The sequence below is a fragment of the Rhinichthys klamathensis genome, unplaced genomic scaffold (genome assembly GCF_029890125.1).
Source record: "Rhinichthys klamathensis goyatoka isolate OS25496 unplaced genomic scaffold, OSU_Roscu_1.1 h1tg000350l_1, whole genome shotgun sequence".
NCBI classification, from domain to species: domain Eukaryota; kingdom Metazoa; phylum Chordata; class Actinopteri; order Cypriniformes; family Leuciscidae; genus Rhinichthys; species Rhinichthys klamathensis.
In genome coordinates this window covers 1,614,721-1,631,073 of record NW_026606862.1, presented here as the reverse complement: position 1 = coordinate 1,631,073, position 16,353 = coordinate 1,614,721, and the positions used below count along the sequence as shown (strand labels likewise).

Below are 16,353 nucleotides of genomic sequence, written 5' to 3'. Positions count from 1 at the left end.
TGACAATGCAGTGCTGAAGTGTCAACTATCCTCTCCCTATGGAGGATCCCTTTCCCACTCTACAGATAAAGCGTTGTGAATTTCGGTTCGCGTACCCCGAAGTGATAAAATAAAACAAAATTCTGTATCAAAATTTATAGGCAAAACAAGTAGTTTGTTTAGGCATGGGTTGTATGGAATTACAAACCTGCGCACATATGTTCAAAAGCACATAACTATAGAATCAATTATGAATGTGCATGTGAACGCCGTCAGCGTTAATCACAGATTCGCGTTTAAAGTCTGATCATTTCGACGGAGGTGAATCAATCAAAACTAACTTTAGCTGGAAATAACATTATTCAAGAACCGCTATAAAGCCAAAACAATCTCTGTTACCTTAAATTATATGTTTATCTCTGTAAAGCTGCTTTGAAACAATCCATTGTTAAAAGCGCTATATAAATGAAGATGACTTGACTTGACTTGAATGGCCATTTAAATGTTACTTTTTCCAGATAAAATCACTAGAGTCCACATCACATCTTAATGAGAAAAAAGGTCCAGTTACCTGTGGGTCAGCGGGCCGATGGCTCGGTTCGGACACACTGCCGTTGGAAAAGGCTTCTGATCGCGGCGGTACAGCGGGTGGCTGCTTCGGCACAGCGGGTGGCTGCTTCGGCACAGCGGGTGGCTGCTTCGGCATCACCACAGCCTGAGGAGAACCCTGAACATTCCTCCTGTGCCGCTCATCCGCCTGCAACACAACAGCTGTCAGAGTCAAACAAACGAACCTTACACCACATACAGGCTGTCAGAGTCAAACAAACCTTCAGTCAAACAAACCTTCAGTCAAACAAGCCTTACACCACATACAGGCTGTCAGAGTCAAACAAACCTTCAGTCAAACAAACCTTCAGAGTCAAACAAACCTTCAGTCAAACAAACCTTCAGTCAAACAAACCTTTAGTCAAACAAACCTTCAGAGTCAAACAAACCTTCAGAGTCAAACAAACCTTCAGAGTCAAACAAACCTTCATTTAAACAAACCTTCAGAGTCAAACAAACCTTCAGTCCAACAAACCTTTAGTCAAACAAACCTTCAGTAAAACCAACCTTCAGTCAAACAAACCTTTAGAGTCAAACCATAGGCGTCATTTACGGGGGGGACGGGTGGGACATGTCCCCACCACTTTTTGCCAGGGTCGATATTGTCCCCACCACTTTTGAAACATCTCGCGTCACGGATGTAACAATACAAATAAAACATCTCCAGTTAACTAGCAGCATTCGTTTCATTCATTTGTTAAATAAGACGCGATCTAGCGCTGAAATGTGTTGTCTTCACTCGGACGCGCGCTTCAATCCGTTGCAGAGATTCTATTCGTTCCAGAGAAATCACAATTCAAAATGCACACAAACGTGTCCCTGCTTCTCTGGGTTCTAATCCGCACTCGTATAGTTTTTTTTTCCCTCATCAAAACCGATAATGTTTATCAGTGATAAAGTATATCAAGATTCTTGATATACAACCACTGATAAACATTATCGGTTTTGAAGAGGGGAAAAAACTATACCGAGTGCGGACTAGAACCCTCAACCCCCGACACGCTTGGCAAAAATTCTGCCACTGGACTATCACAATACATATGCAACGCAGGCGGATCTATTTATTTATTCACGTAAAAATTCTCGATTCTGACAACATTATATTAGATCTCATTTTACGACCAATTAAACCCAAAGTACCATCACATTTTTGGTCGGACATCATACATTTTTATTTATTTCAATCAGTAAGCTACAGGACATCGTCTTTCAAACCATGACCTGCGCGAAAGAGAAAAAATAATGAATGCGTCATTGTACCCAGCACTTTTGAAAATGCCCTTCCGAATGCGTCTCTGTCCCCACCACATTTCAAACCAAACTGACGCCCATGAGTCAAACCAACCTTCAGTCAAACAAACCTTCAGAGTCAAACAAACCTTCAGTCAAACAATCCTTTAGTCAAACCAACCTTTAGTCAAACAAACCTTCAGAGTCAAACAAACCTTCAGTCCAACAAACCTTCAGTCCAACAAACCTTCAGTCCAACAAACCTTTAGTCAAACCAACCTTCAGTCAAACCAACCTTCAGTCAAACAAACCTTCAGAGTCAAACAAACCTTCAGTCAAACAAACCTTACACCACATACAGGCTGTCAGAGTCAAACAAACCTTCAGTCAAACAAACCTTCAGAGTCAAACAAACCTTCAGTCAAACAAACCTTTAGAGTCAAACAAACCTTCAGTCCAACAAACCTTTAGAGTCAAACAAACCTTCAGTCCAACAAACCTTTAGAGTCAAACAAACCTTCAGTCCAACAAACCTTTAGAGTCAAACAAACCTTCAGTCAAACAAACCTTCAGAGTCAAACAAACCTTCAGAGTCAAACAAACCTTCAGTCAAACAAACCTTCAAGTCAAACAAACCGTCAGTCAAACAAACCTTCAGAGTCAAACAAACGAACCTTACACCACATACAGGCTGTCAGAGTCAAACAAACCTTCAGTCAAACAAACCTTCAGTCAAACAAACCTTACACCACATACAGGCTGTCAGAGTCAAACAAACCTTCAGTCAAACAAACCTTCAGAGTCAAACAAACCTTCAGTCAAACAAACCTTCAGTCAAACAAACCTTTAGTCAAACAAACCTTCAGAGTCAAACAAACCTTCAGAGTCAAACAAACCTTCAGAGTCAAACAAACCTTCATTTAAACAAACCTTCAGAGTCAAACAAACCTTCAGTCCAACAAACCTTTAGTCAAACAAACCTTCAGTAAAACCAACCTTCAGTCAAACAAACCTTTAGAGTCAAACCAACCTTCAGTCAATCAAACCTTCAGAGTCAAACAAACCTTCAGTCAAACAATCCTTTAGTCAAACCAACCTTTAGTCAAACAAACCTTCAGAGTCAAACAAACCTTCAGTCCAACAAACCTTTAGTCAAACCAACCTTCAGTCAAACCAACCTTCAGTCAAACAAACCTTCAGAGTCAAACAAACCTTCAGTCAAACAAACCTTACACCACATACAGGCTGTCAGAGTCAAACAAACCTTCAGTCAAACAAACCTTCAGAGTCAAACAAACCTTCAGTCAAACAAACCTTTAGAGTCAAACAAACCTTCAGTCCAACAAACCTTTAGAGTCAAACAAACCTTCAGTCCAACAAACCTTTAGAGTCAAACAAACCTTCAGTCCAACAAACCTTTAGAGTCAAACAAACCTTCAGTCAAACAAACCTTCAGAGTCAAACAAACCTTCAGAGTCAAACAAACCTTCAGTCAAACAAACCTTCAGTCAAACAAACCTTCAAGTCAAACAAACCGTCAGTCAAACAAACCTTCAGAGTCAAACAAACTTTCAGTCAAACAAACCTTCAGTCAAACAAACCTTTAGAGTCAAACAAACCTTCAGTCCAACAAACCTTTAGAGTCAAACAAACCTTCAGTCAAACAAACCTTCAGAGTCAAACAAACCTTTAGAGTCAAACAAACCTTCAGTCAAACAAACCTTCAGAGTCAAACAAACCATTAGTCCAACAAACCTTTAGAGTCAAACAAACCTTCAGTCAAACAAACCTTTAGAGTCAAACAATCCTTCAGAGTCAAACAATCCTTCAGAGTCAAACAAACTTTCAGTTAAACAAACCTTACACCACATATAGGCTGTCAGAGTCAAACAAACCTTCAGAGTCAAACAAACCTTCAGTCAAACAAACTTTCAGTCAAACAAACCTTCAGAGTCCAACCAACCTTCAGTCAAACAAACCTTTAGTCAAACCAACCTTCAGTCAAACAAACCTTCAGTCAAACAAACCTTCAGTCAAACAATCCTTTAGTCAAATCAACCTTCAGTCAAACAAACCTTCAGAGTCAAACAAACCTTCAGTCCAACAAACCTTCAGTCCAACAAACCTTTAGTCAAACCAACCTTCAGTCAAACCAACCTTCAGTAAAAACAAACCTTCAGAGTCAAACAAACCTTCAGTCAAACAAACCTTCAGAGTCAAACAAACCTTCAGTCAAACAAACCTTTAGAGTCAAACAAACCTTCAGTCCAACAAACCTTTAGAGTCAAACAAACCTTCAGTCCAACAAACCTTTAGAGTCAAACAAACCTTCAGTCCAACAAACCTTTAGAGTCAAACAAACCTTAAGTCAAACAAACCTTCAGTCAAACAAACCTTCAAGTCAAACAAACCGTCAGTCAAACAAACCTTCAGAGTCAAACAAACTTTCAGTCAAACAAACCTTCAGTCAAACAAACCTTTAGAGTCAAACAAACCTTCAGTCCAACAAACCTTTAGAGTCAAACAAACCTTCAGTCAAACAAACCTTCAGAGTCAAACAAACCTTTAGAGTCAAACAAACCTTCAGTCAAACAAACCTTCAGAGTCAAACAAACCATTAGTCCAACAAACCTTTAGAGTCAAACAAACCTTCAGTCAAACAAACCTTCAGAGTCAAACAATCCTTCAGAGTCAAACAATCCTTCAGAGTCAAACAAACTTTCAGTTAAACAAACCTTACACCACATATAGGCTGTCAGAGTCAAACAAACCTTCAGAGTCAAACAAACCTTCAGTCAAACAAACTTTCAGTCAAACAAACCTTCAGAGTCAAACAAACCTTCAGTCAAACAAACCTTCAGAGTCAAACAATCCTTCAGAGTCAAACAATCCTTCAGAGTCAAACAAACCTTCAGTCAAACAAACTTTCAGTCAAACAAACCTTCAGAGTCCAACCAACCTTCAGTCAAACAAACCTTTAGTCAAACCAACCTTCAGTCAAACAAACCTTCAGAGTCAAACAAACCTTCAGTCCAACAAACCTTCAGTCAAACAAACCTTCAGTCAAACAATCCTTTAGTCAAACCAACCTTCAGTCAAACAAACCTTCAGAGTCAAACAAACCTTCAGTCCAACAAACCTTCAGTCCAACAAACCTTTAGTCAAACCAACCTTCAGTCAAACCAACCTTCAGTCAAACAAACCTTCAGAGTCAAACAAACCTTCAGTCAAACAAACCTTCAGAGTCAAACAAACCTTCAGTCAAACAAACCTTTAGAGTCAAACAAACCTTCAGTCCAACAAACCTTTAGAGTCAAACAAACCTTCAGTCCAACAAACCTTTAGAGTCAAACAAACCTTCAGTCCAACAAACCTTTAGAGTCAAACAAACCTTAAGTCAAACAAACCTTCAGAGTCAAACAAACCTTCAGTCAAACAAACCTTCAGTCAAACAAACCTTAAAGTCAAACAAACCTTCAGTCAAACCAACCTTTAGAGTCCAACAAACCTTCAGTCCAACAAACCTTTGGAGTCAAACAAACCTTCAGTCAAACAAACCGTCAGTCAAACAAACCTTCAGAGTCAAACAAACCTTTAGAGTCAAACAAACCTTCAGTCAAACAAACCTTCAGTCAAACAAACCTTCAGTCAAACAAACCATTAGTCCAACAAACCTTTAGAGTCAAACCAACCTTCAGTCAAACAAACCTTCAGAGTCAAACAATCCTTCAGAGTCAAACAATCCTTCAGAGTCAAACAAACTTTCAGTCAAACAAACCTTACACCACATATAGGCTGTCAGAGTCAAACAAACCTTCAGAGTCAAACAAACTTTCAGTCAAACAAACCTTCAGAGTCAAACAAACCTTCAGTCCAACAAACCTTTAGTCAAACCAACCTTCAGTCAAACCAACCTTCAGTCAAACAAACCTTCAGAGTCAAACAAACCTTCAGTCAAACAAACCTTCAGTCAAACAAACCTTACACCACATACAGGCTGTCAGAGTCAAACAAACCTTCAGTCAAACAAACCTTCAGAGTCAAACAAACCTTCAGTCAAACAAACCTTCAGAGTCAAACAAACCTTCAGTCAAACAAACCTTTAGAGTCAAACAAACCTTCAGTCCAACAAACCTTTAGAGTCAAACAAACCTTCAGTCAAACAAACCTTCAGTCAAACAAACCTTTAGAGTCAAACAAACCTTCAGTCAAACAAACCTTCAGACTCAAACAAACTTTCAGTCAAACAAACCTTCAGTAAAACAAACCTTCAGAGTCAAACAAACCTTCAGAGTCAAACAAACCTTCAGTCAAAGAAACCATCAGAATCAAACAAACCTTAAGTCAAACAATCCTTCAGAGTCAAACACACTTTCAGTCAAACAAACCTTCAGTCAAACAAACCTTCAGTCAAACAAACCTTCAGAGTCAAACAAACCTTCAGAGTCAAACAAACCTTCAGTGAAACAAACCTTCAGAGTCAAACAAACCTTCAGTCAAACAAACCTTCAGAGTCAAACAATCCTTCAGAGTCAAACAAACCTTCAGTTAAACAATCCTTCAGTCAAACAAACCTTCAGTGAAACAAACCTTCAGAGTCAAACAAACTTTCAGTCAAACAAACATTCAGTCAAACAATCCTTCAGAGTCAAACACACTTTCAGTCAAACAAACCTTCAGTCAAACAAACTTTCAGTCAAACAAACCTTCAGTCAAACAAACCTTCAGTCAAACAAGCCTTCAGAGTCAAACAAACCTTCAGTCAAACAATCCTTCAGAGTCAAACAAACCTTCAGTCAAACAATCCTTCAGAGTCAAACAAACCTTCAGAGTCAAACAAACTTTCAGTCAAACAAATCTTCAGAGTCAATCTTCAGGTGTGTTTGAGTGTATGAGGGATTCACTCACCAGTGCTGGTGTGTTTGAGTGTATGAGGGATTCACTCATGCAGTGCTGGTGTGTTTGAGTGTATGAGGGATTCACTCACCAGTGCTGGTGTGTTTGAGTGTATGAGGGATTCACTCACCAGTGCTGGTGTGTTTGAGTGTATGAGGGATTCACTCACCAGTGCTGGTGTGTTTGAGTGTATGAGGGATTCACTCACCAGTGCTGGTGTGTTTGAGTGTATGAGGGATTCACTCACCAGTGCTGGTGTGTTTGAGTGTATGAGGGATTCACTCACCAGTGCTGGTGTGTTTGAGTGTATGAGGGATTCACTCACCAGTGCTGGTCTGTTTGAGTGTATGAGGGATTCACTCACCAGTGCTGGTGTGTTTGAGTGTATGAGGGATTCACTCACCAGTGCTGGTGTGTTTGAGTGTATGAGGGATTCACTCACCAGTGCTGGTGTGTTTGAGTGTATGAGGGATTCACTCACCAGTGCTGGTGTGTTTGAGTGTATGAGGGATTCACTCACCAGTGCTGGTGTGTTTGAGTGTATGAGGGATTCACTCACCAGTGCTGGTGTGTTTGAGTGTATGAGGGATTCACTCACCAGTGCTGGTGTGTTTGAGTGTATGAGGGATTCACTCACCAGTGCTGGTGTGTTTGAGTGTATGAGGGATTCACTCACCAGTGCTGGTGTGTTTGAGTGTATGAGGGATTCACTCACCAGTAGCATGGCCTGCTCATGTAACAGCTGCTGCTGCAGGATCTCCAGGTGCCTTTGCTCTTCCTCCAGCTGCCGGCGGATGTACTCCTGACACACACACACGTTACAGTCAAATGTGCTCCTGATACACACACACACACAACACAACACAACAAACACACACACACACACACACACACACACGTTACAGTCAGATGTGCTCCTGATACACACACACACAACACAACACAACACAACAAACACACACACACACACACACGTTACAGTCAGATGTGCTCCTGACAAACACACACACACACACACGTTACAGTCAGATGTGCTCCTGACACACACACGCGCACACACACACACAAACACCTGCCAAACATACACCAGCAGTTAGGCTGATGGATATCACGGAGCGTGGGGAAAGGTGAAGCTGTGAGTTCATGCCCTGTGTCCACGTGATCGCACACCTGACCGATGGAGTCCAGTAGTTTCGCATGAACAGACTCTATTCTGTAGCCCATCTACACATTTTTATTTACATAAAGTTGTCCAAATAACGTCTCGGTTACGGATGTAACCCTCGTTCCCTGAGTAGGGAACGGAGACGTTCCGTCGGATGACGACGAATGGGGGTTTCGCTTAGAAAGCCAATCGACTTCGAGTACTACAAAACGAGCCAATGGCAAAGAAATGCCATGGGTCTGCCGAATTTGCATAGCGTAACTCCGCCTCACCTCGTGGGTATTTAAGGAGAACGCTGGCAGCAAATAGGCATGTTTCTTCGCTGAGGAGCCAAGACTGAGCTCAGGCGATCCCCGCGGTACAGCGGAAAGTGGCAGGAAGACGGAACGTCTCCCTTCCCTACTCAGGGAACGAGGGTTACATCCGTAACCGAGACGTTCCCTTTCGTTGTCACTCCGAGTTCCGTCGGATGACGACGAATGGGGATACCAGTCTAATCACGCCACCTTCTCAGCTTTCTTCCAGTGCCCTGCGTAAATCTGAGATCCCTGTCGTGAGAATAGCACGGACGAAGGACTCCTACTTAGCACAGGAATACCAAGGTACACTGGGGAGCATATCCCAGATTTTGGGGGAATATGCAATTACTGCCAACCCAGAGGGGGGGGGGGGGGGGGGACTTAAGAATACACATATGACCCGAGGGATGCATATGGGGAATCACTGGGGTGTCCAGCCGCAGGTGGAATATTTCAACCCCAGGGGTGGCAAGGTGGCTTGCCGAGGGAAAGACACATGCTCAGAGAGGCTTACAGTGGAAATACACATGTGGGGGTAGCTCAGAGGAGGTACCATGCACACGGAAGGCACCTAGCCGACGCGCAGGCAATAGACACTGGCGCCAGCGTCAGCAGTGCTGGAGGAGCTCAGGGCTTTTGGGGAAGCTCACCTGAGGAAATATCGCACGTATCCAGTCCGTGGAGTGGAATGGCGAGCAAGCGAAGACACCTAACGGGTCCCATGTTAGCTTGAAAAAGACAGTACATGGGAGGAGACTGGCTCCACTCGGAGATTGTAAAATCTGGCGAATGTGTTAGGTGTCGCCCAGCCTGCAGCTCTGCAGATGTCTGTTAGCGAGGCGCCATGCGCTAAAGCCCAAGAGGACGCGACACTCCGGGTGGAGTGTGCGGTCACACCAAGGGGGCACGGTCGTCCTTGCTGCTGGTATGCCAAAGCAATGGCGTCCACTATCCAGTGAGACAACCTCTGCTTGGAGAGAGCCTTTCCCTTCAGCTTCCCACCATAACAGACAAAGAGCTGGTCTGAGGCCCTGAAACACTGCGTTCTGTCTACATAGATGCGGAGAGCACGTACTGGACAGAGCAGTGCCAAGGCTGGGTCTGCCTCCTCTGGGGGCAGCACTTGCAGGTTCACCACCTGGTCCCGGAAGGGAGTGGTAGGAACCTTGGGCACATATCCAGGCCGGGGTCTCAGGATCACGTGAGAGTCACCCGGCCCGAATTCCAAGCACGCTTCGTCAACGGAGAATGCGTGCAGGTCCCCCACCCTCTTGATGGAGGCCAATGCAGTCAGAATCGCTGTCTTCATTAACAGGAAGTTAAGCTCGACCGACTGCAAAGGCTCAAAGGGAGCGCTGCGCAGGGCAGTTAAGACCACTGCGAGGTCCCAAGAGGGTACGAGAGGAGGGCGAGGAGGATTCAGTCTCCTCGCTCCTCTCAGGAACCTGATGATCAGGTCATGCTTCCCCACAGACTTACCTTCTATCGGGTCATGATGTGCGGCAATGGCGGCGACATAGACCTTGAGGGTGGAGGGAGACAGCCTTCGCTCCAACCCTTCTTGAAGAAAGGAAAGCACGACACTGATCGAACATCTCCGGGGGTCTTCTCGGTGAGAAGAGCACCAGTTGACGAAGAGGTTCCACTTCAACGCATAGACGTGTCTCGTGGACGACGCTCTAGCGGAAGTGATGGTAGCCACCACCTCTGGCGGTAGGGTACTCAAACCTGCCTCGTCCCGTCCAGGAGCCACACGTGGAGGTTCCAAAGATCGGGACGAGGGTGGCACAGGGTGCCCCGTCCCTGAGAAAGGAGGTCCTTCCTCAGAGGAATCGGCCAAGGAGGTGCTGTCGCGAGGAGTATGAGTTCGGAGAACCAGGTCCGGGTGGGCCAGTACGGTGCGACCAGAGTGACCTGCTCCTCGTCCTCCCTGACCTTGCGCAGCAATTGCGCAAGAAGGCTCACTGGGGGAAACGCATATTTGCGGCCCCGCGGCCAGCTGTGCGCCAGTGCATCTGTGCCGAGCGTGCCCTTGGTCAGGGAATAATACAGGGCGCAATGGGTGGAGTCGTGAGAGGCAAACAGATCTATCTGTGCGTCCCCGAACTGGTCCCAAATCAGCTGAACCGACTGGGGATGGAGTCGCCAATCTCCCGGGAGGGGCTGAAGCCGTGAGAGCTCGTCGGCTGCACAGTTCAGGGCTCCGGGGATATAAATGGCACGAAGCGACCTCAGATGCTTCTGACTCCATAAGAGGAGGTGGCGGGCGAGTTGCGACATACGGCGGGAGCGCAGACCACCTTGACGGTTGATGTACGCTACGGTCGCGGTATTGTCTGAACGGACTAGTACATGCTGGCCCCTGAGCACGGCTCAGAAGCAGTGCAGGGCGAGCTGTACAGCCAGCAACTCGAGGCAATTGACGTGCCATAGGCGGTGGGGTCCTGTCCAGGAGCCCGCGGCAGCACGTCCATTGCACATGGCACCCCAGCCCGTGGTAGAGGCATCTGTCGTTACAACAATATGCCGGGAAGCTCGTTCCAGGGGCACTCCGGCCCGTAGAAAACTGAGGTTCGACCACGGGGTGAAGGTCTGACGGCAGGTCGGAGTAACTGGTACTCGGAGAGTGCCGTGTTGCCATGCCCACCTCGGGACTCGGTCGCGAAGCCAAAGCTGAAGCGGTCTCATATGAAGTAACCCGAGTGGTGTTGCCACGGCTGCGGATGCCATATGCCCCAGGAGCCTCTGAAAAAGTTTCAGTGGAACCGCACTCTTGCCCTCGAACTGTCTCAGGCAAGTCAGCAGTGACTGCGCGCGCTCGCTCGTAAGCTGCGCGGACATGGCGACCGAGTCGATCTCCATACCGAGAAAAGAGATCCTCTGCACGGGGCAAAGTTTGCTCTTCTCCCAGTTGACCCGAAGGCCCAGACGGGCTACATGGCGGAGCACCAAGTCCCTGTGTTCGCAAAGCTGATCTCGAGAGTGAGCTAGAATTAGCCAGTCGTCGAGGTAATTCAGAATGCGAACCCCGTGTTCCCGGAGGGGAACAAGGGCTGTCTCGACGACCTTCGTGAAGACGCGAGGAGACAGGGCTAGCCCGAATGGGAGAACTGCGTACTGATATGCCTGCCCCTCGAAAGCAAACCGCAGGAACGGTCTGTGTCGAGGGAGAATGGAGACATGAAAGTAGGCGTCCTTCAGGTCGATCGCTGCAAACCAATCCTGGTGCCGCACACATTCGAAAACGCGTTTGGCGGTGAGCATCTTGAACGGCAGCCTGTGAAGGGAGCGGTTCAGAACGCGCAGGTCCAGGATTGGCCGTAACCCACCGATTTTCTTCGGGACAATGAAGTACGGGCTGTAGAAGCCGGTCCTCATTTCGGCTGGAGGGACAGTCTCGATCGCACCCTTCGCCAGCAGGGTGGCAACCTCCGCTCTCATGATAGGGGCATTGCCACCGACCATAGTGGAGCGGACTCCCCTGAAGCGGGCAGGAGACCGCGCGAACTGAATCGCGTAGCCGAGCCTGATCGTTCGTGCGACCCAGCGGGACAGGTTGGGAAGCTCTAGCCAGGCTCCCAAGGACTGTACCAGCGGGGTCATGCGAACCACAGACTTCCCGTCGGTGGGGCAGCGAGGCGGTATGGCTGACCCAGAGGTGGACGGCATAGCGGCCCGATGTGGGGGTACAGCCATAGACCGCGTCCTGACAGAGGAGACCAGGGAAGGACGAACGTTCCACGGGGGTCTGCTCTGCCAGGGGTCTGGCGACAGAGGAGGATGAGAGCAGCGGTCGGGCCGCTATGCCGTCCACCTCTGGGTCAGCCATACCGCCTCGCTGCCCCACCGACGGGAAGTCTGTGGTTCGCATGACCCCGCACATTCGCGTTTTCGAATGTGACAGAGGAGGATGAGAGCGGCACGGTCCGGGGACGGCGCGCACTGTCATCCGGCTCTGGGACAGAGGAGGACAAGGGGTGCACGGCCCGGGGGCGGCGCACCATGTCGTCCGAGAACTCTGTGTGCTCAGGGATGAACGTGTCACTTCTTTCTTTAACCACATAAGGGTGCTGCCCACCCGAGGGTGAGCAGCGGTGAGTGGAGAACAAAAGATTCTCCCCCGGCCCTCCACCGGGGGAAGGAGTGGTCCTGCTACCATCTCCTGAGAAGTGCACATCATCCCTGAGCAGCCCGTCTCAGGAGCGCCGCTTGGCCCGGCGTTTAGCGGGGGGAGGGGCTGGAGAGGGCTGGGGCGCCTTCTTACGGCTTCCTCCGCGACCGGGCCCAGGTGAAGGCTGCTGCTTGGGCCGGGCGGGAGGGGCGGGAGCCGTAGGAGGGCGCCCTCGGCGGCGAACAGACTGAGTATTCTGCCTGGTCGGCTGGGTGGAGGCAGCAGCGGGCCGTCGGGGCAGAATATGCTTAATAGCCTCAGTCTGTTTCTGAGCAGTCGAGAACTGTTGGGCAAAATCCTCGACTGCACCGCCGAAAAGGCCGTCTTGTGATATGGGGGTGTCGAGCAGCCGGGACCGCTCGGCATCCTTCATATCAGCAAGGTTCAGCCAGAGGTGTCTCTCCTGGACCACAGCTGTGGACATCACCAAACCCAGGGAGCGTGCGGTCACCTTCGTCGCTCGGAGAGCAAGGTCGGTGGCGGCGCGCAGCTCATTGAAGAGCCCTGGGTCTGTCCTGCCCTCGTGCATGTCCCTGAGCATCTGGGCCTGGTAGACCTGCAGAATGGCCATGGCATGCAAAGAGGTGGCGGCCTGTCCCGCAGCTCTGTAAGACTTCGCCACTAACGTAGACGAGTAACTACAGGCTTTGGATGGGTGCTTAGGCTCACCACGAGAAGAAGCGCTCTGAGGACACAGTTGCATCGCAACAGAGCGTTCAACCGGGGGGAGCCCAGTGTACCCACGGGCAGCGGCCTCATCGAGGGGAGGAAAGGCGGATGAAATCATCGAGCGGTCACGGGAAGACATGGGGGTCTTCCAGGACTTCGAGATCTCATCATGCACGTCCGGGAAGAAAGGTATCGGGGCCTGACGCGGACGGGGGTCCGCAGCCTGACCCAAATACCAATCATCCAGCCGCGAGCGCTCGGGACAGGGCGGAGGGGTCCACTCTAACCCGATGCTCGCGGCGGCTCGAGACAGCATGGCCGTCATCTCCGGATCAGACTCTGACACAACTGTGCTCACACCCGAAGGTGGCAGCTGTGATGAGTCTTCACTTCCAGAAGATTCAGACCCACCTTGTGATGCCGCGATAGACATCGCGTCCTCCTCTGGAGCGCCAAAGGAAACCCGCGGGACACCCGAAGATGATCCCGCAGAAAACACCTGAGCACTCACGGGTTGCAACAATGGAGAGGGTGCGGCTGGGCACGGACTGATAGTCGGCGCTTTGTTCCAAACCGTCACCCTCAGATCACCCTGGCCACCAGCCGAAGTACTAGCTCTATTTCTAGAGTCAGTAGATCGGGGTGTGGATGAGGGGACTCTCACTCTTGCGAGATCACTGAGTCTCGATCGTAGTGCTGCGATGGTCATGTTCCCGCAGAGAGAACATGAGTCATCCACGAGAGCTGCTCTAGCGTGATCAATGCCCAAACACACTATGCAACGCTCGTGCCCATCAGAGTCGGCAACGAGTCTACCGCAACCAGAAGTGCACGGGCGAGGCATCTTTAAAAAGACGTGCCGCGTGCAAGCTCTTTTGTGAGAGGAAAGAAACTCTGACTGTGTTGAAGAGCCCCGGGGAGAAACACACTCGCTGTCAAATCACAGACAGATAGGCAGGAAGTGCGCGCTCGCCGGAGATCGCCGTCACACCAACACCAGAGAATCTCGCTCGTCTTGAAGAACTGACAGTACAGGAATGGCTTGTGGAACGAAGGATCAACTTGGCTGCGAAGCGAAAACATGCTATTTGCTGCCAGCGTTCTCCTTAAATACCCACGAGGTGAGGCGGAGTTACGCTATGCAAATTCCGCAGACCCATGGCATTTCTTTGCCATTGGCTCGTTTTGTAGTACTCGAAGTCGATTGGCTTTCTAAGCGAAACCCCCCTTCGTCGTCATCCGACGGAACTCGGAGTGACAACGAAAGGGAACTGCGTTTTTGGAATTATTAAGAGAACCTAAAAGTCTTTTACTGCCAAAGAGTTTAGTCCTGCTATGATTTTCTTTAGTTTACAGTGATACATCTATGTCTCTAGACCTGTCATGTGGTGTCCTGACCCTAACAAGTGCAACGGCACATTTCACTCAGGAAAGCCATGCAATGACCAGAAACTCGTTACCCAACTCTAGAGAGGAGCATCTTGGTAAATAAATGCACTGTATTACATATTCATTATATATTTTCTTAACCTGTTAATGAGTTTTTATGTCCGATTTATTCAAACATACAATAAACGAGACAAGTTTTTATTACAGAGAATCTTCTAAACAAATGTGATGGGAAACAATGATCTCATTAAGGCTTATATAAAAAAACGGCATGATGTGCAATTCAAATGTTTGAGTTTCAAACTCAAATTTGAGCTGTGTAAAACTTAATAAATAACTGGATATGGACTGTTGTTAATTTTAATCTTTAGTATGATATTTGTAGGAGCCACATTTAAGTTTCTTATGTTTTGTTTTGTTTTGTTTTTTGTGCATTTTGTGAGGGTGCCACCCCCTTTAGGTGGTAACTGGTGTCACCCAACCTGGATAAAAGAGATGCCACCTGCGCATGACAGGAGGAGAGCAGGCCGCAGAGAGACCGTTCTTGACCTCGCCCACTCAAACACCTGCCTGACACGCTGCTCTTGTGCTGACATTGTCTTGCAGTTAAACTCTTATCATTTTTGCATCTCATTGCATCTTTTGTTTGTATTTTATTTTTATTTGTAATAAAAAGAAAAAACCGGCATATTCTCGGACAAAACCATCTCGTTGGATTATTGGGTGCGAGTCAAAACACTGTGAATTACCTGCCTTCTCAACTCTGGGAAAAAATGTATAAAGCTACAGGAAAAGCCAGAATCCATTTTTTATTATGGCCAGTACAATATTATTAAAGTACCAACTGACAGGGTTTACAGCTTTATTTCAAAGATTTTTTTCCTTGGGAAACTTGAATCTTTCAAATCAAGAGCTTGTGAATCGGAATCAAATCACTCAGAGAAATCAGTGTCGACACCCGGCCCTAGTCTACGACGAGTTAGAAGGCTTTTCAGAGAGTTTATCATGGCAGAAAATGTGGAATCAGAGGAAAAAAAGAGGAAACTAACCAACACAATACGTGCCTAAATAGATTGCAGATACAAAATAATTTATGTGGAACTTCACATTCAGGGTTTCACTGAAAACTTTAAATGGCTTAAATGGCAATTTTAACCAATGACCAGGAGCGTCTTCCCTCCTCCCTCACATCTTATCTTGAGCTACAAACGCTTCGCTTGGCCAAACACTGAAAACCAGGGCCGTTATCAGTGATGAAGTTAGGGTGAGAGTTAGCCCTAGGTTAAGGTGAGGGTTAGCCCTAGGTTAGGGTGAGGGTTAGCCCTAGGTTAGGGTGAGGGTTAGCCCTAGGTTAAGGTGAGGGTTAGCCCTAGGTTAGGGTGAGGGTTAGCCCTAGCTCACCTGCTCGCGGTCGGCCCTCCTCTTCTCCTCTTCTGCCCTCCTGCGCTCCTCCTCTTCTTTGCGTCTCCTCTCCATCTCCTCCACACGTCTCTTCTCCTCCTGCTCTCTCCTCCTCTGCTCTCGCTCTTGTTGTCTCCTCATCTCTCGCTCTCGTCTTTGTTGCTGCAGTACACAGGAATTACTCTGCAGTTAAACTTACAATCATCATTGACATTTGCTTAAGTTTCAACTCAATAATGGTGTTGTCTTGAGTTGCAGGACAAATTTTACGCTGTGTTGTTCTTCGTAAAAGTATTGCCACTTTAAAGGTATTGTAGGTAGAAATTTTATAAAAAACTTTTTTTCAAATTTGTTTAAACTTTCTATATATATCAATGCATAATTAAAATGTAAGTACTCTGATAAAAAGAGTATAAAAATCGAGTGACTCTAGACCGTTTAATCTGCACTAAACACAGCTCATTATTTCCATCCGGGACAAAACAAAGGATTTGCTTAGGCGACTGTCACTCTCTCGCAACCATGGCAACCACCCTTTTGCCACA

At 47.5% G+C, this 16,353-nt stretch overlaps 1 protein-coding gene across 2 annotated transcripts in view; it reads right to left on the bottom strand.

Annotated features, from left to right (window-relative positions):
• map4k4 (mitogen-activated protein kinase kinase kinase kinase 4) overlaps positions 1 to 16,353 on the bottom strand; it is a 142,042-nt gene that overhangs the window by 53,673 nt on the left and 72,016 nt on the right. Inside the window, exons 13-16 of one of the 2 annotated variants that reach the window (XM_056232624.1) lie at positions 15,809 to 15,970; positions 7,430 to 7,516; positions 685 to 736; positions 551 to 642 (exon numbers count right to left, since the gene is read on the bottom strand). In XM_056232624.1, coding sequence (XP_056088599.1) covers positions 551 to 642; positions 685 to 736; positions 7,430 to 7,516; positions 15,809 to 15,970 — 393 coding nt within the window. Of the gene's footprint in view, positions 1 to 550; positions 737 to 7,429; positions 7,517 to 15,808; positions 15,971 to 16,353 lie in introns of both variants that reach the window. The other variant, XM_056232623.1, reaches the window with a different exon arrangement.